General features: G+C 55.1%; 4 protein-coding genes across 15 annotated transcripts in view; 2 read left to right on the forward strand and 2 right to left on the reverse strand.

Moving 5' to 3' along the window:
- TESK2 (testis associated actin remodelling kinase 2) overlaps positions 1 to 2,011 on the forward strand; it is an 81,059-nt gene extending 79,048 nt beyond the window's left edge. For all 3 annotated transcript variants that reach the window (XM_087730817.1, XM_087730818.1, XM_087730819.1), the window contains one exon: positions 994 to 2,011. In XM_087730817.1, the coding sequence (XP_087586943.1) occupies positions 994 to 2,006 (1,013 nt within the window). In that variant the 3' untranslated portion in view covers positions 2,007 to 2,011. The remainder of the gene's footprint in view (positions 1 to 993) is intronic.
- A 1,309-nt stretch (positions 2,012 to 3,320) lies between these two features.
- On the forward strand, positions 3,321 to 18,439 carry MUTYH (mutY DNA glycosylase). 9 transcript variants are annotated; one of them, XM_087730824.1, is made up of 17 exons: positions 3,321 to 3,439; positions 8,816 to 8,970; positions 13,304 to 13,437; positions 14,172 to 14,211; positions 14,564 to 14,637; positions 14,774 to 14,815; positions 14,903 to 14,974; positions 15,180 to 15,293; positions 15,571 to 15,668; positions 15,957 to 16,101; positions 16,366 to 16,441; positions 16,516 to 16,701; positions 16,857 to 17,002; positions 17,222 to 17,374; positions 17,512 to 17,562; positions 17,820 to 17,966; positions 18,058 to 18,439. In XM_087730824.1, exons 1-16 carry the CDS (start codon positions 3,390 to 3,392, stop codon positions 17,922 to 17,924), a joined length of 1,641 nt encoding a protein of 546 aa, XP_087586950.1. In that variant the 5' UTR covers positions 3,321 to 3,389; the 3' UTR covers positions 17,925 to 17,966; positions 18,058 to 18,439. The 9 variants fall into 9 exon arrangements, with proteins under 9 accessions (XP_087586950.1, XP_087586949.1, XP_087586953.1 ...); XM_087730823.1 differs by having other exon boundaries at positions 17,820 to 18,439; XM_087730827.1 differs by having other exon boundaries at positions 17,252 to 17,374; positions 17,820 to 18,439.
- On the reverse strand, positions 7,297 to 12,540 carry TOE1 (target of EGR1, exonuclease). Of its 2 annotated transcripts, XM_087730821.1 has the most exons (7): positions 12,309 to 12,540; positions 12,194 to 12,234; positions 11,913 to 12,009; positions 11,583 to 11,741; positions 10,984 to 11,243; positions 9,338 to 9,509; positions 7,297 to 8,239 (listed from the first exon to the last, which is right to left on the reverse strand). In XM_087730821.1, exons 1-7 carry the CDS (start codon positions 12,417 to 12,419, stop codon positions 7,445 to 7,447), a joined length of 1,635 nt encoding a protein of 544 aa, XP_087586947.1. In that variant the 5' UTR covers positions 12,420 to 12,540; the 3' UTR covers positions 7,297 to 7,444. The 2 variants fall into 2 exon arrangements, with proteins under 2 accessions (XP_087586947.1, XP_087586946.1); XM_087730820.1 differs by having other exon boundaries at positions 11,583 to 12,009.
- Positions 18,440 to 19,095: 656 nt separating the features above from the next.
- On the reverse strand, positions 19,096 to 22,111 carry HPDL (4-hydroxyphenylpyruvate dioxygenase like). Its single transcript, XM_087732757.1, has 2 exons — positions 22,048 to 22,111; positions 19,096 to 20,767 (listed from the first exon to the last, which is right to left on the reverse strand). Exon 2 carries the CDS (start codon positions 20,754 to 20,756, stop codon positions 19,572 to 19,574), a length of 1,185 nt encoding a protein of 394 aa, XP_087588883.1. The 5' UTR covers positions 20,757 to 20,767; positions 22,048 to 22,111; the 3' UTR covers positions 19,096 to 19,571.
- Between the last annotated feature and the right edge of the window lie 40 nt (positions 22,112 to 22,151).

Raw genomic sequence — 22,151 nt, forward strand, 5'->3', positions numbered from 1 at the left:
TACAGCTTTTATTTAGAGAGAGAGATGTGTGTGTGTGTATGCACATGCGTGCAAATAAATACACCCCCCCCATATGTACAACTTTTAAACTCCTATTCATTAGATTCAAGTTCTCATATATCGCTAGTTTCTGTATTGGATAATATACTCAATGAAGGCTGGGATGGAATTATTTAAACTCTTCATGGTGTCAGGAGGGGCATTTATTTTGGTCTTAGACTTTTCCTATCAGGGTGAAAAAGTCCCAATTCCTTTTGCAGCTATGTTTTGTACTTGCTCTCTTTTATGGTCAATATCATCAAGAGATCTTGGGTAACCTCTGCTGGAAGCCAGGATGATAAATCTAGAAACATGCAAAATTGTTCTTCTCCAAGACCACCCTGTGCCATCTCTGCTGTGTCAGTGTACTGGCAGCGAGGAGGTTTGAAGGGGCCCTAAAATACAGGGTTTGGATAGAAGAGGGAGAGACTTCTTCATTCCTACCAAGTATTTGTGCAGTTTCCTTTCCTTTGTTTTTTCTGAAGACAATATTGTCTGGCCAAGTCAGCATCCCCCATAATGAGGGTGGCAAATTTGATCATAAAATGATAAAGAAGCAGTCCAGTTTCACTACCTAGGGAAGTAAGATGGCATTAACTGAATTTGCATTTCCTCAAGTCTTCAAGATGACTTTTAGCCTGAGGCATGAGTAAAGAGGAGAGAATAGAGAATATTTTAAATGTAGTTTTGACTGCCTTACATTTAAAAGGTCCTGTGGACAGGGCTGCCAAATCTCCACTTTTGAAACCAATAATACACTGAGGAGAAGGGAATGGTGTCCTTGTGTTTGTTCATGAACTTGTAAGGAATGAGCAAACATATGCTTATGGGAGATACTTTGGGACATCAGAAATGCAGCTTTTTCTTTACAGTTGTCATGAAGGCTCTGTGAGTGAGCAGACATGCAGGCATATAGCTCCTTTAAGCTAAGAGTATTTCTTTTCTTCTACTCAGGGTCAATTGAAAAAGGACCAGGAGTAAAACGTTTGAGTTCCCTGGATGATAAGATCCCACCCAAGTCACCCCGTCCACGTCGGAATATCTGGTTGTCACGCAGCCAGTCAGATATCTTCTCCCGCAAGCCTTCCAGGAAGATAAATGTGCAGGATCCCTACTATACGCCAAACAAAGGGTTAGGCCGGAAAGTTAATCCCTTCAGTGCCCGGGAGGACCTCAAGGGGGGGAAGATCAAATTCTTTGACATGCCAAGCAAGTCTGTGATCTCCCTCGTGTTTGACTTGCATTCTCCAGAGGCAGGGGGAAGCCTGAAAGCCAGCCAGTCCCAGTTCCGGCAGGCGTATAGCACAGACTGGCAAGAATTTTCCCTTCTTCCTGGGAGGAGATGCAGATCACTTCCGCTCTCTCCTGAATTGCCGCACAAGGAATATGGCCTGTTTGGGGGACTGTCTTCAACTGTCAGCAGGTGTGACCCAACCCAGCTCAGTGCAGAGGTTCGGCAAAAACTCCTGAGTAGCAGTAAATATGGTGTGTCAGAGATTCCCCCCTTTCAAGCCAAGCCTCACAGGCCAGAATTTCTTCCTGTACCAGGACAAGAGGAGGATATGGACTGTTCAGATGGGCCAGTGGCCCAGGAGGAAAATGGGTTTTGCCCTGTTGAGAACACGTGTGGGGATCCAGCATGTAATCAACCATTAGTGCAGGCCCAGCCTGAGCCACTATCTTACAGAAAGCTCCCAGTTGAGAATTCAGTGAACTCTGAGGGACATGGCTCCTCACAAGTGTTTGTGGGTTGTCTCCCTTCTGAAGAGATGGAGGTGGAAGATGACCTGCTGAAAAATGCTCCACTAGAGTCTACAAAGCCTCTGTTCAGTGGTAGTCCTTCCACTGAGCTGAAGAGGGAGGCATGGCCCTTCAGGGAGCAGGATGGGGACAGTCCTGCCCTGCTGTCTCAGACCTCCTCCAACATCTCAGCAAGTGGCAGCACGCAGTCAACTTGTGACGTATGAAGAGAGGGCTCAAACTGAATGTGTCCTTGAGGGAACAGTAGTTCCCAGTCACTTAAACTCTGTTTTTCTATAGTGCTGGGCTTCATGTTCAAAAGAGACTCGGCAGATGGTAGAAACTGGCTGTCAAACAGATAGCTGCAGACAGTGTCTGGAGAGACTGATGATTTTAACTTTATTTCAAACTGTGCTTATTCCCTTCCCTGATTTGCATTAGGAGGGGGAACTACTCCAGCCAGAATGGCCATGTGGGCCCCGCAGACCTTCCAAGAGGCAGCAGCCAGAGCAGGCACTGTGTGAACAGTTTGACCTGGATTCCAGCATGGTGCATTTCAAGGCCTTAAGCTCCATGTTAGGTAGAAAGAGCAACCCTTAGGTTTTTCCCGCTTCCTCTGACTGACCAGCTGCTCTAAACCACTGCAGATTTTGCATTAACATTCTGCAGCAGTACATGTGAGTTGGAGCCTCCGTTTTAGAAACGGGCAGAGAGATCTTTCAGAGCTATGTTGAGCAGATAGGAATGCTCTCTGGTCCCAGAGCTGCTGTGAATGCTGTTGCAGCATTAAACAAGCTCTTCTTTCAAAAGCAGCAAAAACAAAACCCTCATGCTGGTCGCAATTTGCAGGCTGAATCACATGACAAGTACTTTGCAATTAACAAGAAGAATCTGTTCCCTGGTCTTTCATTTTCCCTTGGGATTTGGTAATGGCGTGTAATACATTAGTGCAGGAAAGCAGGATGCAGTAAGCACTGCTTTCCTCCTTGCACAGCCTTTCATGTACCTCAACCCAAATGTGGAGAAAGATTTGCCCAGGGCACAAGAGGAGAGCCACATTCCAGGCATTGTCATTTCTGGGCTTCTGGAGAAACTGCCAGTGAAAGTACCAGTTGTACTGAGCTTTTGGGGGGTGTGGGCTCTTAGCTCTGAAGAGCCAAATGAACATCATGATCTGTTTCTGCAGAATAGCTAATTAAATGCAGTATCTAGATCACAGTTGACTATTACCACTAAGCTAGAAGGGTCACATTCACCTTCCTCTCTGGTACAACATCCCATCTCATTGATATCACTGCAGTAATGATGGCTCCTTATATAGAACCAGGCTGCCTGACAGAGGACAGGAATCCCCCGCTCAGGGGAAGCTGCCAGCAGTGTTGCAGGCACACAAATGCTCTTGGAGGAGGATAGACAGTAGACCCACAGAAGGGGCTTGAATTGTCAAACTGAAGAAAATTAGCTTGTCCCAAATTAACTTTTTTTCCTTCCGCAGAAAGAAGCTGTTGTCTTCATTGGCTTCTCCAGTCACTGAATAGGATGATCTTTTTTTTTTTCTTTTTCTTCTTCCCTTCTCTCCACCAGCAGGTACATGTGAAAGAAGCAGCAGCATGAGCTTTAATGCTGCTTGCTGGAACCAGCATCAGAGATCCCCGCTCTGGTATGTGATGTACAGGAAAGCTTGTTCTGTGATGATGTTTGTGCACCATCCTGCCCTTTTCCACTATTGTTGTCCCAACAACACGGGATTTTAAAATTTTTTAATTTTTTTTTTAACCTATATTATCATTCCTAACTGAGGTATGCATTGCATGCCTGCTGAGCAGATGGTGATGCAGTGGAGACCAGAATTTCACCCAGGTAGCCTGTTACACTCTCTTCCTGCTCTCTTGTAAGGGTGGAAAATGTAAGCTAGTCTCTGATGGAAGCAAGACTATTCCTACTCTTTTCCCATCTCAAAGAAAGAAAGGATGAAGGAGAAAGCCTTAGTTCGTTCTTGGCTGAGATGCTTATCTTTCCAGAGGTGTAGGTAACTATTCTGTGAGTTATAATTATGACTTTCTCTTGTGAAATATGTGTTACCCTGAGCAGCAGTTATCCCTTTGCAGTGGCTGCAAAGAATTAAATGAGAAACCCAGTGTCACTGAGTTACTGAGCACAGTCCATGCCAGATTAAGCAGCTGTTAGCAGTTTGAAAGAGAAAATGCCTATCCTTACCAAAATCACCCCTTTTGGCCCACACCTCTCTGCCTCTTGAAGGTGCTGATCTGTAGAGCAGTCTGTCTTGTGTATGCTGTCTGCAGAGCACAGAGCAGCTTGTATGGCTGGCACTGCCTGTGTGTAATTTCCTTTGAGGACAGGGAAACAGTCAGCCCAACTCAGTTGCCAGCTAGTTGCCTGCCCGGTGCCTGCTTTTCCCCCCCCACCCCCTTTCCTCTTTCTCTTTTTATCTTTTATACAATTGTAATCTTTCAGGAGGGAAACCATCAGCACCAGCTTCTGTTGTCACAAGATGCATTTAGGTGTGTGACTTCAGACAAACAAGCAATAATAAGGAATAGTTTACTTCTGGATCACCAGGCTGCAAGGAAGCTGTCCAGCATCCTACAACTGCCTGCAGCCTCATCGGAGAGCACACTCACGCCTCTGGCGGCTCTGTGGCTTGCATTAGCCCTTGTTGTCAGCGCTGACACCTCATCACGAAGCCTGTTGCCCCCTCTGACACTGACTGCAAAGCCTGTGCAGTCAGGCTTGGGGTACCTATATGGCACCCACTACAGTGACCTCATCTGTTTTCTTACACCACTGTCTCTTAAACTGTTTCCCTGCTCTCTTACAAAGCAGCATGGCTAAAATTTTCTTTTCTTAAATGTGCATCCTAAGCACAGCCAGCTGACATGCATAGGGCACATCTATCAACTTTTCTAACTCTTTATACTGAGTTGGAGATGTCAGCAAGAGAAATGCTAAGGAGTAGCAGCTCAGGCCTTTCCTGGATTCATGGTCTGCATGGGAAAAGAGGCATGTGTACAAAACTGGAGTAAAAGGCCATTTTAAAATAGCTAAGTGCTTGCTAAAACCCAGTGTTTCCAAGGGTCTGGATGCAGTTGGCACTCACTACGTCTCATCCCTTTGGTTGTGTAAAGCTGAATCTAGGTTGCACCTAGTAAATACTCCTAGGTTTTCTGCCTACCTGAGGGTGCTTTTCTACTGGGGGCCATTTTCTGACAGCCACTGATGAACATGAATACGAACGTGTGGTCAGCAAACTCCTTGTTTTATAGTGATGTGACGGAGTTTTATTGTGATTGGATTTTATCATGATTTTTGACTTTCTTATGGGAGCAGTTCTTGCTCTTTTGAAACACTTTCTACACATTGCTTAGTTCCCCGGAGAGATCAAAGATATTTTTAATTCACTTTAAATCTTTCTACGTTGAATTCATTTAAATGTCTGGTATAAGCTATTTTTGTTGAGGTTGCAGGTTGATAAAATGCAACTAAGAGAATGCATGTGAATTACTGCCCCTCAAAAGCAGTGCAGACAAGGGGCTGTAGTAGACTTGTTGGAGAGGCATTGATGTATTACGATGTGTAACAGAACATTGGTATTTTTTGCCAGTACAACTAAAGACACTTGAATAATTCCTGTTTGCACTTAATGCTATTGTTTATATTGCATGTCACTACATTTCTATGCAAAAGAAATAACCTTTTTTTTTTGGGAGGAGAGGCAGCCAGATATTTGATTAAGTATAAAGATCTTTGCGAGATGATCTATTTTCGTATTTATGAAGGAGTTTTACGTCTTAATATTTTGCAGTCTGTAAATAGCTCAACTTGTAATTAAAGGCTTAGGAAGAAGTTTGTAGCCTGTGTATAATAGTAAGTTAACACTGCCAGAAAAAAAATCTTTGCAAAACAACTTTTCTAATATTGTGGATATTTATGAATATGTAAAGAAAGCACGTCTTGTTTTTATGTTGATTGACCTTCTGACTTTTTTGAACTATAGAAATGGTGTATGTTTTATCGGAATTGCAATAAGAAGTAACCAAAGATGAATCCAGTTAAATATTTTCATAATTTTTTCTTGGTCAGGTTTTGTAAACTTTCCCAACTTGCTTTCAAAATAAAAATAAAATCAAGGCCTGAGTCTTGTGATTAAGAGGGAAACTCTAGGTTAAAAAAGCTGGCACAGATGCTTACTTAAGCGATGGATGACATTAATGCCTGGCTTGAGATCGTATTCGCTACTACTCGGTGCTGAATTATCAACAGGGAGAACAGTCATCCTTATTCAGTGTTATTTCACTCCTGCATCTTACTGAAGTGTTACACTATTAAATCCGTGAGACTCGGACTCTTTCTGCTCTGCCTTATAGCGCTCTGAAGAGTAGGCAGTAACTTGTGACGTACAAGACAAGATGGCTTTTGATAGCACTCAGCCTGCAGGGAGCTTGCCATTGTGGCCGCTCTGTTCTAGCCCTACAGAATAGCTTCAGTAGCACAGCAAGCAGTGCAGTGTAAGAGGACCACATCTGGCCTTAAGTCCCACTGCATCTCCCCTTACTTAGAAGTCTGAAGACCGGCTGTGGCTTGGTTCTGTAGGCAGTTAGCCTGCACTAGAATCGGCTGACCCATTTGGGAGGGGAAGCTTTTTCCTCTCCCTCTCTCCTGTAGGAGCAAAGGTCTTGTCTATGTATGCTGTAACCAAAATTAAGGTAAAAAGTAAAGTACAAATGAAGTGGGATAGCTCTCCCAGGGGCATGTTCTAAATGAACCATGGCCAGTGTCTTTTTAAAAAAAAAAAAAGACTTTTCTTTTTTCCCTTCTTGACTTCCTTAGAAAGACAGGAAATAATTATGAGGGTTATAGGGAATTACCCTACCAGCAGTGACTGAAAGCAGTAACGCTTCACTAAACATTCATAAAAATGTATGCTTTGCCTGAAGAGCTAGTCTGCTTTCATCTGGCATCTGGCAGAAGCGTCACATCTTCCTCCAGTGACTGTTTATAGCATTTTCTATCGAGCTGGTTGTATGAGTCAACAGCTTGGAGCTTTCAGATGTGTTTTTGTAGGTAGACTTTGACCTTTAGCACATGCTCCTTTTGAAAAGGTCTCTCCCACCCTAAACCACCAGGTTAAGTCACAGCATGTAGTGAGGCTGTAGGTGCAGTAAGAATAGAGGCAAGATCTGGGAGGAGGCTGGGGCTCTAGGAAGTTTAAGTGGGAAGCTCTGGCCTCTGTCTCCTCTTGTTTTCAAGTCATTACCCTCGTCATCTTCTGCAAGAAGTGAAACGCATGCTGAAGTAGCTAGCATATGGCCTTCCCAAAAAGGCAACCCTAGGTGGTTTTTTTTTTTTTTTTTTTCAAAACCCATTTTGAGTGCAGAGCACTAAACTGAAACTTGCAGGCCTGGGTGCAGTTGGAGAGGAGCATTTTTCCCTCTCTCTTCTCCAGCCTCACCCCTGCCTTCACAGCCTAGCATGCCACTAAGGAACAACAGGGGGAACTCCAATTGAGAGCAATTTAATCCGTCAGAAGTTAAAACAAAGACAAGAGTAAGAAACCTGCTCCCCTTCCGGTCAGTTCTTGATGGAATAAAGAACTTCAAAAGTTGAGGGGGAAAAAAAGCCCAGTTCAGTGAGGAGTCCTCTAGCTCTATCCACTGGCCCAGGCCAACTTCATCTTCTGGCTATGAGCTTTGGAAGATTTAGAAAACAAGCTCTTCACTATTTGAAGTGGCACCGATTTCCCACTGAGGTACAATTTATTGTGGCAGTCTGGCAACCAGGGCCTTGCACCACCGTCCGTGTTTTTTCCTTTCTTGAGCATCCAGACATAAGCCATGATATAGCCAGTCATGAATGCATCAAAGCCCGCTCGGTGCGTGCCCCCCTGTGAGGGTGGACCATGGGTTTCCTTTTCTGCAGCACATGCTGCTTCAGTCTCAGGGGTGTCTGGGTGATTGACTGAGCCCACCCCAGCGGGAACCTCTGACTTCCCCTCCACTTGGTCACTGTCAGAGGCGTTTCCCTTGGCAGAAGGGCTCGCAGCAGCTGCTACCTGGGCAGCAGTTCCTTCGGTGCTCCCCAGATCCTCTTCCCGTTGTGCACTGGTGTCTGAGCTGACCTCTGGTTCCATGTCTGTGGAGTTCTCCTCCAGTGGCCTGCCCTCAGTGTTGGGTGTGATCTCTGCCAGCTCCGTAGCAGCTGCAGGCTCATAGCAGCTCTGTTTTCGGGGCGGTCCCTCCTCCCCATTCTGAGCTAGCTCCGTCTCTTTTCCTGAGCTTTCCTGTTCAAATGCCTTTGCAGGCTCTCCTGTGTTCTTCCGACGTTTCCATTTGTGCTTCCGTTTCTTCCGCTTCTCCTCCCAAAGCTTGTCATCCTCATCAATTATGAGGTCAATATTATGAGACTGTGGACACTTTACCCCTTTTGGACACCAGCCATAGGCCTAGGGAGAAAAAGAGAAATCTGTAGCCACCAGCCTCCTGGTCAGAGCAGCTTATCCCCGTAACGTGGAGCAGAGCTAATTATTCCCTTGTGAGGCTGTATCGGGAGCGCTGTGTCCAGTTACAGCCCCACAACACACAAGAAAGGCACTGACAAACTGCAGTGAGTGCAGCCGGGAGCTGTCAAGATGTAGCATGCAACATATGAGGAGAGGCCAAGGAAGGTGGGTTTGTTCCATGTGGAGAAAACGAGGCTAAGGGGATGGGGATATATGGGGATATAGTTGCTGTCTGCAGCTACTTAAAGCAGAGGTTATAGAGAAAATGGAGCTAAGCTCTTCCGAGGGGAGCACAGGGAAAGGTGACGTGGTAACGGTCAGGGGAATTTCTGACTAGGTATAGAGGAACGAATTTTTCACAATGAGTGGTCAAGCACCGGAACAGGGGCCTGGAAGGGTTTTGTAATCTCTGTCCTTAGAGATTTTCAAATTTCACCAAACAAGGCTCTGAGCAATACTGAGTTGGTGGTTGGATGAGAAACTTCCAGAGGTTCCCTAACCTATGTTGTTCTGCGACAGTACAGTGCAACACCTGGAAGAGTTCCTTTTCTCCCTGAAGCATCTGAAACCAGTCATGATCTCATCAGATGGGCTCTTTGTTTACAGCTGTAGCAGCACCACAACTCGAGATGCTGTGGATCACGCTGTGCTACAGTGCCAGAAGCTGCCGACAGGTAATCTTCTTTTATATCTCATCAAGATACAGGAGAGGGAAGAAGCAGCATTTCTTGCTCAGAGGACAAGTCAAACTAATTTAGAACTTACAGCCCTCCCAAGACAGCAACAGATGCTGTGACTCACACCATCCCGCTATTTAGGGCCACATAATCTTTCTGAATCTTTGTGTCTAATGTAGCCTGTGGAATTCACAGCCTCCAAACAGAGCATGCTGTTGCCCTTTCCCGTCATGAAGTCACCTGAAGCCTGAAAATCTTCCTTGTACTATGAAGCAAGCAAGGTGCTTTCCTACCACTTCCCGCTCTGGCCACATGTGGCTCTTTCCGTGGAGCCAGGAAGGAAGCAGGGATTCATGTTACTTACCGAAAATTTCTCACAGACAGGCACCTTATTTCCCCCCTCCACATTGTGGCTTTCTTCTTCCGGAGAGCAGTGGCGATAGTCGATGTAACGGGACATGTTGGCAGGGTAGTTGCAGAACTCCACGGTGAGGTGCTGGCCGCTGGAGTCCTTCAGCTTGCAGTTCTCTCGTTTGCTAGAACAAAGACGAGTACACCGTTACTGCGGTTAACTCACCAAAGGTACCACAGCATGGAGCTGGTGCAAACACGCTGCTCTCCACAAGTCTCAGCTCCACTAGCTTCCCGCTCTTGAGCTCTAGCCCCAGTTTTAAAGAAACTGCTGGAAAGAAACTTGGTCCCGGGAGAAGAGCTTTAGTTAAGTAGTTGCTTCTGTGCCGATTTAAAAGCTGGTTTCTCTTATGCCGACAAACAGGCAGGGACACCAGTGTCCCTAGTGAAGCTATAGGAGAAGGTGACACATAGCTCGGTTTTAAACGTTAAGGGCACTAAGATATGCGTCAGTCCTCATAATGTTAACGGACAAAGAGGAAATGCCCCAAAATGAGGTGTCACGTAGAGTATCCAGCACCCGCCGCCCAGACCGGGCGACAGAACAGAATGTAGACAAGGAAATGTTTTCCATCTATCAGAAAAGAACTGTTTTGTCCCAAGAGCTGGCAAAAAGGCCCCAAACCTTTGGAAGTCTCCACATAACTAGAATTGTGGGTTAAAATATTAAGAAGTCAGTCAAAAAAGTATTTTTGTCTTGTCAAAACAAAGCACTCTCATGTTTGAGAACAGCCATCTTTAATGTTTTCAGACCTGTCAGAACGGCATTTCCTGATATAAAACAGTCACTAAAAATACCATTTCTCCTCCGCACAGAGCATGACTTCAGTTTAATGGAGATTCAAGGGGCTGTATCACTGCCAGGGGCTTGTTTAGATTGTGTGGGGAGTGCAGAACCAGGGGCCAGACTGACATACGAAGTGGACAGACATCTCTGCTTCTAGCATGTGTCTGCCTGCCTGGAAGATATCCACGAAGAGCTGGGGGCAGGAAGCAAGACAGGACGCCCTGGAACAAGAGCACAACATTTGCTTGGAAGGAAAGCGATGGGAGCTGTAGCTGGCCGCACGGGAGTGTCACGTGCGGGACGCGTGACAGGGCTGGTCAGCGTCAGGAGGTGCAGGGAGCACTCGCCCTTAGAACTGCACCATCTCTTAGAAAACCGAGTTATAACTAGCGGACCCCGCAGGCACAGCCCTGTTTTCACCTGCTCTCTGGCTGAGTTTTAAGGGTCTCTCTTCTGTGTGCGCTGCTGCTGCGGCCCTGTGGCGCTGCTGGACCAGGGCCATGCAGCGAATCACTTCTTTTTCAGTTAGATCGGGTCACTCTGTGGTCAAAGCCACTGCCAGCAGAAGACAGAAATCCTCTTTCAGCAGCTGCCCACCGAACAGATAAGGCGTATTACAAAATGCACCCTTATGAACTCGGCACCCATCCTAGAAATGGGAAGGGCACGGGGCAGTGTCACCTGAAAAACACCTTTCTTCTCTCACTGGGACAATACAAAGACCCAACTCCCTTGCCTAGAAAAACAAACAAAACACTGACACTCCCTTCGCCTTTCCTCTTGTAAGCTTTAAATACCAGAGCGCCACTCACCATTTCTTGTAAGCGTACTCCAGGTAGGATGCTACAAAGCGAGTCTCAAACTCTGAAGCGTATTTGGTGTCGTATATTCCTGCTGGAAACATTTCCGAGAGGTCAGCGGTGAAGGTGCCGAGGCTGTCTGGGAGGTGAGCATAGAAGCACTGGTACAGGAAGACCAGATCGATCAGGCCGTTATGGAGAATGAGAGGCTTCTTCGCTCGTATGAGCTCCAGAAAAAAAGTCCGAACGCTCTGGCTCTGGTTCTCATTGCCCTGCAAGAAGAAGGATTAGTCAAGGAGCCTTAGCGCCCTGACTTGACGTCACCCCGGGAAGTCCTCAGGGCCTGCTGGAGCGGAGCCCTGCCTACAGCTATTTCTTGCTCTCACCAAACAGAGGCCCAAATATTTGGAAAAGCAACTGCAATGAGTGACAGCCTGGATGTAAAAGAGCAGGGAGGTGAAAGGGATAATGCTGCACCCAAGACCCCAGCGTGAGCCCAGCTTCCCTCAGCAGCTGCGTGAGGGAAACGCCGGGACCGGGGGAAGCCAGCGACCTCCCCAGGAGCCTGGAGCAGAGCAAGCTGGGGTGTCTGAAGGAGAGCTGCTTTGTACCTTGTCGTTGCCCTTGTGGTAGGGAATCCCCTGGGAGTACTGCTTGTTGAAGTCAAAGCCGTGCTGCACCAGGAACTGCACCGACTGGGGTTCCACAATGTAATCCTCCATGCAGAGGAGCGTCAGGTTGTAGATCTGGCAGAGGTACGTGTTCTCCGACTGCGAAGCGACACAGGGACACCTGTCACGGGGAGCTGCCGAAAAGGCCAGGGGCAAGTCCCCGGAGCACGGCTGGGTTGAATCCCATCTCCCAGCAGAGCCCCGGTGCCCGCTGCTCCCTCGGAAGGCGGGAGCGGGGGGAAACGGCCGCCCGACGGCCGGCGCACGTACCTTCTCCGGGAGCTGCTTGAAACAGGCGACGCCGAGAGAGAGGACGGAGCGGGTCCTGGCCGCGCTGCAGACGGCCTTGTACCGCTCTTCGATGCACCTGGGCGGCAGGAGAAGGGGAGCTGGCGGCTCCTGCCCCGGCACCCCCGCCCCTTCCCACCGGCCACCCCGGGAGAGCTAAACCCGCAGCGGGAAGGGAACCGTGCAACCGGTACCGAAGGGACCAGTGAGTTCGGCTCAGCGACACCCCCCCACACACACGCGCACACGACCGGGGCACTCACGGGCTCAGCAGCGACTTCCTGGCGCCGAGGCCGCTCAGCTCCTGCGGGGAGACACCCGTCAGCGGGCCCGGCCGCCCCGCCGGTCACCGCCGCCCCCCGCCCCGCCTCGCCTCACCGTGTCCACGGCGACGAAGGTGGCGGTGCGCAGCGCCAGCACCATGGAGGGCCACAGCTCCCTGAAGTTGTCGCTCTGCACGTCCACCACCGGCACCCGCCACCGCGCCATGGCCGCCCCCGCCGCCGCTCCGCGCCGCTCCCGGGGCCTCCGCCGAGGCGGCTGCCCGCCGCCTTGCCCGCCTCCGCCGGTCGCCCTGCCCGCCCCCGCGCCCCGCGCTGCCTGACCGCGCGAGAGGTTCGGTTCCTGTCAGCCGCCAGCGGGATTTTTTTTCCCTTTTCCAAAAGCCGTTTTCCACCGAAATTTGTTTTTTAAGTAAACGGGCGTTTAGCTCGGGCAGCCCGTTGGGGTCCTTCTAGCGCGGCCGCTGGGACCGGCGGGAGAAGGGGCGGGGAGCTCATTTTCTCCCCCGGAGCGCTGATTGGCTCCGGCGCGCCGGGAGGTCCCGCCCCCTCCCCTGGGCGGCCTGAGGACGGGGGAGAGGGGGCGCGAACCCGCTCCCCCGCCGCCTCGCTTCGATTGGCTCCCGCGTGGCAGGTGGGCGGGGCCGCCCGCTCTGATTTGTCCCCGCGCGGGGGCGGGGCGCAGGAAGGGAAACATTTTCCCGGGAAAGTTTCACGTGGCGCCGCGCCGCCCCTGGGCCCCGGCCCGGCCATGAGCCAGCTCCGGGCGGCGGCGGCTGCCAGGGGTCTCCGGCGGAGCGGCGGGAGGGCGTTCCCGCCTGCGGGGCGGAGCAGGAAGGGCTCGTCGCCCCGCGGAGGTGCCCGGTAGCGGGGGGGCTGGGGCGGGGGAGCGTGGGGTGTCCTCTCCGGGACGTGGGGCCGCTAGCCTGGGCAGCTCCCGGTGCTCGCTGCGTCCTCGTCAGGCCCGGCGCTCGGTGCTCGTCCACCCGCCAGCGGCTCTGTCGAGCTCCCGCCTCTGGCCCCGTGGTGCTGCGGTCGGGCCCCGCACCGCTTCTCCATCCGTGCCCTGACCCCGCGCCCCTCTCCCGGCAGGGGCCCCAGCTCCAGCGCCTGCCCCGCCGCCCGCCCGGCATCTCTTCAGCGACCCGGCTGAGATCGAGGCCCTGCGGGGGAACCTGCTCTGCTGGTACGACAGATGCAAGCGGGACCTTCCCTGGAGGGCGCTGGTAAGGGGCGGCATCGGTAGGCGGGGGTGCCATAGCCGGGAACCGGTCCCTCTGCCTTCAGGGGGTGTTGCTGAGGTGACCGGGGCGTCTCTCCCTGCGCGATGCATCCCTAGCTGCGTGGAAGAGGGGGTTGGAAATAGGAGCGTGCCCCCAGCCGCGCTGCCGTGGCGGGGGGGCTGCAGCCAGTCCCCAGGTACGGGGAGTAAAGCAGGGCACAAGGTGAAACCGCGCTTCTCAAGCACAGCCTCCAAGCCCGAGCGCTTTTCTCTCGTAAACTTAGTCCTGTTGACCTTTAAACCTGTTTTGTTCCTGCTTCTGTGGTACCCCGCAGCAGCGAGCGCGGCGTGGAAAGCTGTTCCGCTTCAAGCCCGCTGAGCGTTGTTACTGGAGCTCCTGCTCGCTCTGTGCTCGGCCTGGCAACAAGCGGTTCGGCAGTGCCGGGGTGCTGAGGCTGGGCACCGGCTTTGCAGCCACCTCTGTCTGAGCGGTGCTGGGAACTGCCTGGCCCTTCTGCGGGATTTAAATCTACCTGCCGCTTCTTCCCGCGCAGAGGGGCTCGGGTCTGAGACAGCTCCTCTGGTGGGATTTTTTGAACCTGGGGGAAATATTTTTATGCAGGTTCCTATGCAGTGTTCAAAACACACCACAGGTAACTTTAGTTTATACGCAAGTCCCCTCTGCGGTGGGGTCCTGTGTCACCCTGTTTCTCTCACTCCATCTTCTTCCCCTTTCAGGCAGCAACTGAGCCGGATGCCGACAGGCGGGCGTACGCAGGTGAGGAGCAGGGACTGTGTCCCAGTGTGCGTGGGGCGCCCTGCTGCGTGTTTGCCCCTGGTGCAGATGGGCGACGTGGCCTTGTGAGGAAACCTGGCTTCGGTTGCCACCCTTGGAACGAGCTGCCTGGGGTGGCCGTGAGAGCCACTGACCCCACTCGCAAGGCTCTGGGGGGGTGGTCTGAGAGCCCACTTTGGGCCCGAGGGAGCTTCCGTGGGGAAGGAGGCGGGTGGAGAGGGGTCCTGTGTGTTGGATGCCACTGCAGTGCTTGTAGCCGGTACTAACATGGCCATGGCACGAGGCGTGGGTGGCGTTGGTGCCTCTGCTCTGATCCCTGCCCTGCTCCCTGCAGTGTGGGTGTCTGAGATCATGCTCCAGCAGACGCAGGTGGCTACAGTGATTGACTACTACAACCGCTGGATGCAGGTGACTGTTCCCCACAGAGTCCCGTGCCCACAGGCTGCCCCTTTTGGAGACCTTGTCCACTGCCTGTGGCAAATCCCCAGCTGCAGAGCACGGCTCTGCTTGTCCCTGACTTGTCCCTTTTCCCTCTGTACCGCAGAAGTGGCCGACGCTGCAGGCTCTGGCGCAGGCATCCCTGGAGGTGAGCGTTGCTGAGGCCGGGTGCTCTCCCTGCCCTCATGGCTCTTCCCTCACCCCATCTAACGCCGCACCATGTCTCTTGGGGCAGGAGGTGAACGAGCTGTGGGCAGGACTTGGCTACTACTCCCGAGGGAAGCGTCTGCAGGAGGCAGCAAGGAAGGTGCCCTGGTGTTGGGGTGTGGGGGGCATTTCCAAAGCCCTCTGTGGCCCGTGGGTTGGTGCTGGCTCCCATTTGCTCTGCCTTGCTGGGGCTGTGTGCTGCTGGCACAAGGCTACGGAGGCTGGGATCCCAGCTTACCGTGGGTAAAGTGGATTGCACGCATGTGTCCCGGCTGCTCCCCTGACCTCAGCACCCTCTCTGCCAGGTGGTGTCCGAGCTGGCTGGCCAGATGCCCAGGACGGCTGAGGACCTGCAGAAGCTGCTGCCGGGAGTGGGCCGATACACAGCGGGAGCCATCGCGTCCATCTCATATGGGCAGGTGAGAGCTGGGCATCAGTGGATGTGTCTCCCCTCTCTGCCACCCAGCCCCGTTCCTGCCAGGGTCCTGCTGCTGGGTCTCACAAGCGAGGGGCTCCCCAGGGCTGTGCTTGGCTCTGGCTCTCCCCTGCTTTGTGGTGCATCTCACCCACCGCCCAGCTTGGCCTGTGGGTTGGCCTCGTGTGTGTCCCCCCCCTCCATCCTGGGAGCACCCCAGCTCCCTGCCTTGCCAGGAGCACAGGCATCTCCCAGTGTGGTAACCCCAGCTCCTCTCCCAGGCTACTGGTGTCGTGGATGGGAATGTGATCCGAGTCCTGTGCCGCCTGCGGTGCATTGGTGCCGACTCCAGCAGCCCAGCTGTCATTGACCGGCTCTGGTAAGAGGAACGCTCACATTCCCACTCTGAGCTGCGGCAATCATGGCTGTGCTTGTTGGTGGCCGAGGGCAGGATCTCTCAGGAGCTGTGGGGAGCTGAGCCTGGGAAGGGAGAGAGGCGTGGGGTGCGGGAGCTCTTGGGAAGCTGGTGCTGCTGGGAGTGGTGGAGAAAGGAGCCGTGTTGCCTCTGCCTACCTAGGAGCATCCCCCCTCGCAGGCAGGAGGTGGGCAAAGGTCCTGGGGCCCTCTCCCCGCAGAGCCCCGTGCCACTCACTGCTTTTTCTCCCAGGGACATGGCCAATGCCCTGGTAGACAGGAGCCGCCCAGGGGATTTTAACCAAGCCCTGATGGAGCTGGGGGCAACTGTGTGTGTGCCCAAGGCCCCGCTGTGCGGGGAGTGCCCCGTCAAGCAGCACTGCCGAGCGCGGCGCAGGGTAAGTATGGCCCCAAAATCTTTCTCCTCTCTGCCTGCAGGCGGCCAGGGGCTGCCAACTGTCCCAGTGGGGTGGCAGAAGGTCACCCCAGCTCCCCTCTGAAGCTTCTTGCAAGCCATCCTTGTCCCAGACCAGTGCTGCGAGCCATTCTTGGCTGGGCATCACATCCTGCATCCTCACCAGGCTGGCGCTGAGTGGTCACCATGCATGGGGACAAGGTGGGCTGGTGGGTGAGCCTGTCCCCGTTCCTGTCCCCCCTTGCAGGTGGAGAAGGAGCTGGCCTTTGCCTCCCAGAAACTGTTTGGAAAACCTGCCCCAGTGCCTGATGTTGAGGACTGTGGTAAGCGCCTGGGGAGATCCCTGTTGTGGCTCCAGCTCTGGACCCTGCAGCGACTGTTACGTCGGTGTTTGCAGGTGTTGGGGGCTGTCCCCTGTGCCCCCCAGCTACGGAGCCATGGGACAGCAGCCTGGGGGTGACCAACTTCCCCCGGAAAGCAGCGAAGAAGCAGCCGCGGGTGGTGCGAACGGCCACGTGTGTGCTGGAGCGGAGGGGCTGCCATGGGGCCCTGGAGTACCTCATCGTGCAGAGACCCAGCTCAGGTAATGGGGCTGGGTGGGAGGGTGGCAAAGGCACCACACGGCCCCTTCCCACCTACACGAGGGACAGAACAGCCTGGGAGCAGGGATGTGATGAGACTCGGTGTCCCCAGATGTGCCTCTTGCCAGCTCATGTCCCCATTGTGCCTCCTCCCCAGGTCTCCTGGCTGGGCTCTGGGAGTTCCCCAGCCTCCCACTGGCTGAAGGTCTGCAGGAGGAGAAGCAGAGGGAGGTGCTGGCAGATCACCTCCAGGCCTGGATGGGGCGGCCTGTGGCAGCTGGAGGACTGCAGCTCATCGGAGAGGTGAGCCTGGGGCCAGAGGCATGCAGCGTGAGGCCTCTGTGCTTGGCCATGGGGGACATGGCACGGGGGGATGAGGCTCCCCCTTCCCTGCTGTCACCCCTCCCAAGCCCTGCCCTGCTCCACGGAGCCCTGGCAGACTCGGTGCACTTGTGAGGCAGCTGAGCAAGCAGTGCATCCCCTGATGCCTGCCCATTTCTGTGTCTTCTCATCCCCTTGGAGGTCATCCACATCTTCTCTCACATCCACCAGACATATGTGGTCTACTCCCTGCCCCTGGATGGGGACGTGACTCTAGACCCTGCCTTGTCGCCGTCCCGCTGGGTGACAGAGGAGGAGTTCCACACCTCAGCCGTGTCCACGGCCATGAAGAAGGTACCGGGGGGACCTGGGCCTTTCCTCCTTTCCCTCCGTCTCCCTGGGGTCCAAGGCATCCCCCCAGTCTCTGTGGGCTGTTCTGGGTCCAGGACGTGGCTGCAGTTCGGCTCTGGGTTCTCTTGTGCTTCCTTCAGGTGCTGAAAGCGTGTGAGAAGCAGCGTGGGGAGAAGAGCAGCCCTGGCAAGGTGGGCATCGCTGGAGGGTGCGCAGCCCTGTTGCTGGGGGCCAGGCCCCGGTGCGCGGTGCTGGATCCCCCCCGGGCTTTGGCGTCAGGCCAAGGAGCATTCCTAGCCTGGGGCAGGGCTGCGTCTGGGGGATTTGCTTGGCTGGCTTTGCCCCTGGATGTCCCCAATACCAGGGTTTCTCCTTGCCTCAAAGGCAATCCCTAGAGGCCATGGGGGCCCTTGGGATTTGGCTTAGCCCCAGCCTGTCTCTCCTGCAGGGCTCCAAGCGGAAGCGGGGGGCAAAGCTGCAGGGAGCAAGCAGCACTCACCCTGGGACGCAACTCTCCGTCCGCGCCTTCCTCCGGGTGCCCACCTCCCCATGATGGCACCTTTGACAGCTGAGACCGCTGGAGACCTGCACTGCAGTGAGTCCTGCCCGCGGCGTCAGGATGGTGTCCCCTATGCTGCTGCGTGCCCGGCCCACAGCCCTGTGTAATGGTCTCCCACTCCTTGCAGAGTCCACCGGCTTCCCCAGCTCTCCTGTGGGAGTTGTGTCTTGATGGGGCCAGCATGGTCCTGGATGTGACCCAGAGCCAGGCTTGCCCTCCCTGCTCACCTGGAGCCCTCCTGGGGTTATTCGGTCCTACACGGCCACCGCTCTGGCACTGCGGACTCGCGGCAGCAGGGCTTTCTCTCCGGCAGCAGGAAGGCTGTGGCCACGTCGCTCCTGCAGCCCTGTCCCCAGCTGCCCACCTGCACCTCCTCCGCCACCCGGTGATTGTGGATGCAGCTGTACCCTTCCTGGCCTCCAGTCGCCCTTTTTATACACTTGTTTTTACTGAACCTGAGCCATGGGCTTTCTAATAATAAATCTCCTAAAGTGTGTGGGTTTTTTTAAGTGGCTTTCTGCCTCTGTTGCACCGTGCTCAGTTGGGGGGGGGGGGGGGGTTGGGCAGCCTGTGTTTGAATATGAGGATGGCCAGCAGAATCCCTACAGCTGGGCTGGGGACAGCAGGGATTTCTTCATTAATGCACCCGTGAACGCCTCAACTGAGCATTAACTGCTGGTGACCCCAAATAAGGCACCGAGAGCACCCCCTCCTGCGAGAGCAAGGATCAGCCCCCGGGGGCTGCACAGCCCCTGCCTGCGGGCTGCTCCTCTGTGGGGCCGGGCAGCCCTGCCCTGGGCTTTTGTAGGGTTTTATCCCCCTTTTTTACCTTTTCCATCAGGCTGTTGCCCACTATGTTCATGCTGTGGCTTTCCCTGACGGCCGTGCGCAGTAGCACCCTTGCAAAGGCACAAGCCCGGGAGGCTCTTCCCAGAGGGCTGCCGAGGGTTTTCCTCCTTCCCCAGGCTTGTGTCCCTGCCTGGGGCTGGCAGGGACAGGGGCCAGTCCTGGGGGGTGGGCAAGTGGCCTCAGTTTAGGGACTGTAGGTCTGGGGACAGCCTGCCTCAAGGGGTGCAAAGGGCCCTTTCATCCTCACCTGGCACTCAGCAGATCTTAAATGGGAGGAGAAAAAAACCAAAGCAGGGCTTGTAGGTTAATTCTTTAATTGAGGGGAGCAAGAGCCCATCACTTGCCCTGCACAGGGGCTGGCTGTGCTCTGGGTGGTAACTGTTGACGAGCTGTGGCGGCCATGGCCCCCGGGTTATCCACTCCCCTCTGTCAGCCCCTCATCCCCTGCTGTGACAGCAGCATCCTTGGCCATGCTGCAGGAACAAGTCCGATTAGATCAAGATGAAATTAAGGCAGAAAATTCTTCATGTGAGGCTGATAACTCCCTAGGAATCCAAGGAGGGGCAGAAATCACCCTTCATCTCTGGGGATGCTCAGAGCCCTGCTGGGCCTGGCTCCAAGCAGCCTGCTGTCACGCTGAGGTTGGCTCTGTGTTGACCTGGAGACCTCCCTTGGTCCCTGCCATCCTGGGTCATGCTGCAGGCACCCGCTGGTATCTCTACAGCGGTGCATTGCCCCAGGGTTGGACCGGAGAGGACGGGGAGCTGAGGGAGGAGGGTTGCAGTGTTGCCACTACTGCTGCTGGTCCATATAGACCTGCACAGCTTTCCACAGTGCCCGTATATTGCCTTCCCCAAAGCCCGGCGCTCCCCGCCGGTCAATGAGCTCCAGAAAGAAGGTCTCCTCGGAGAAGATGGGACGGGTAAAGATCTGCATCAAATACTCCTGTGAAGGGCTCTCTGTGGCATCAGCACCCGTCCGGCTCTTGTCCCCGGGCACCGTGGTGTCCAGCAGGATGCCCAGCTCTGCCAGCGTGTGGGGGTCCTGCCCGGCCCCCTGGATCTCCTCTGCTTTGCCCCCCTGGCTGTAATAGGCGGGGGGGGGCGTGAAGAACCGCACACCCCCCTGCTGCAAAGCCCTGGTCGTGGTGACGATATCGGTGGTGCGGAGGCCAACGTGCTGGATCCCAGCTCCACCATGCTGCTCTAGGAAGGTGTCAACTTGGTTGGTGCCGTCCTCGGAGAGGGACTCGGCGAGGATGAGCTTGCAGCCATGCGCCAGGGCGCCCTGGGCACTCTGCAGTGCGAGGAGCAGCATGCCCACCCCCTGCCCACCAACCACGTACCCCTCAGCTGGCCTCTCCCGTGGGTTCAGCAGGAAGCGGTGGAAGCCGAAACAGCGCTGGTACCAGTCCAGAGCCGCCCGGGTGCCACCCCGTGGGCAGACATACGTGATGTGGTCGAAGTGGGTGATCTCAATCCCGTCCCCCATGGCCGAGGGGGCTCCTTGGATGGGCTGGAAGCCGGGCAGGAAGGGTCCCTGGTAGCGGGATCGGTCCAGAAGGGTATGGCTGATGTTGCCCACGATGGAGCTCGCCACCCCGTAGGTGACAGAGCCGCCATCATCCCTCACCTCGGTGGGGGGCACCAGCAGGGAGCATCCCTGGGTCTGCAGCCGCTTGCAGAGCCCTGGCACATCATCCACTTCGAAGCAGACGTTGGAGGCTGTACCCAAGGCAGGCCGGGGGTCCACATCATAGAGGAAATCATGGGAGGAGGCACCGGCGGGCCCCGGTGCCAGGCGCTCGTTGATGAGGAAGACAGCGGATCCCCGTCGCAAGGCCAGCTGCCGGACCCACGGCGTCTGTCGCACGGCCACCGGCTGGAAGCGAAAGGTGGCGGCCAGGTCCTGGGCCCAGCGCTGCCTGTAGGGCATGTGGAGGGAGATGAAGCAGGGGCGGCTCAGCGAGGCTGCCATGGCTGGGCAGGCTGCGGGGAGGATGCACGGGGTCAGGGGGGGGCTTGCTGGCTGTGGGAAGGAGCCATTCCCCCACCTTGCATGGAGCCCGAGTATTTGCATGCACAGATGCACACGCATGTAAATTTGCACCCCTTAAATGTGTGTATTTTAAATAACTGGGTCTCACAAGCCGATACGCACTGTGCAAGGGACCTTTGGGACCAGCTGCAAAAAGCTGCCCAAGGATGCCGAGCCATCCTGCCACCCCTTTGCTATGCTGCCCTGCCCCACGGCCGCGCCTGGGGTCACACAGGAGGAAAGCCCTGAGCCTTGGCCACAGCGGGTCCCCTCTGGAGCCGTGTGTCCCTGGAGGGGGCTGCAGGGAGGTTAGCAGGGAAATCCAGGTGAAGGAGGCGGGCATGCATGTGTAAGCAAGACTATGGGGACAAGGGTTGTGGGGGGGAACGTCCTGTACCGGCAACCAGGAACATGGAGGTTGGACTGGTAAACACAGAGCAACTGCTGGTTACAGCTAAAAGGCTCCTGTGCCGCCCCAGCCCTTGTCAGTGGGGTCCCACAGATGGCAGGGGGGAGCAGTGGGGTCATGGCAGGCTGATGTGCCCTTCCCCTCCCCAACAAGGACAGCGTGGAGCTACCACGCTCCCCACAACAGGCTTGGGGCAGTGACCTTGCCCTAGGGGCAGGGAGGGTGAAACAGGAGGGGCACTGTGGGAAAAGCAACCTCCCCCCAACCCAAATACCCGTCACACTGAAGGGGGAAAAAAAGATCTGTCCAAAAACCCACTCGGTGTCACCTCTCAAGAGCACCCCACTGAGGGTTCCTGACCCCGTGCCACGCACCAGCCACCCTGGCTGGACCCCGCAGAGGTGCACTGGGGTGGGGGGAGACCGTAATCATTCCTTTCCACCTGCCCCCCCCTGCCCCCCCCAAAAAAGAGCTTTGCACTGAGCCTCTGCCAGGCTGGGGGGGACAGGCTGCACTGCACCCAGGCACCCCACCTGCCATGGGGGAGCAGGGGGCCCAGCAGTGCCCTGTTGGGACCCCCAGCTGCTCCACACCAGCCCGGGGAAGGGGGATCCTGCCTGGGGCCCCTGCCCCGGTGAGCACATGGGCAGGGGACGGCGCTGCCTCCCTCCCTGCCCTCCTTCCCCGCCGCTGCGCCCCGCGGGATCAGCATCGGTCCTGCTCGCGCTCTCCCACCGCACCGCCCCGTCACCCCCAATCCCGCCACCCCCTGTGCCCGTGGGGGCCTGCAGGGCCCCGGCTTGCCCTCGGCCTGCGGCTCACCGGGGTCAAGGCTGCGGGCGAAGGGGATGCCGGGCCAGGGGCCGGCCCCGGAGAGGCGGTTCAGTTTGCTCCTCCCCAGCATGCAACAGGCCATGGCGGGACGG

This window comes from Nipponia nippon, unplaced genomic scaffold (assembly GCF_047370975.1).
Source record: "Nipponia nippon isolate SJK-2023a ecotype South Korea unplaced genomic scaffold, ASM4737097v1 scaffold_5, whole genome shotgun sequence".
Taxonomy (NCBI): Eukaryota; Metazoa; Chordata; class Aves; order Pelecaniformes; family Threskiornithidae; genus Nipponia; species Nipponia nippon.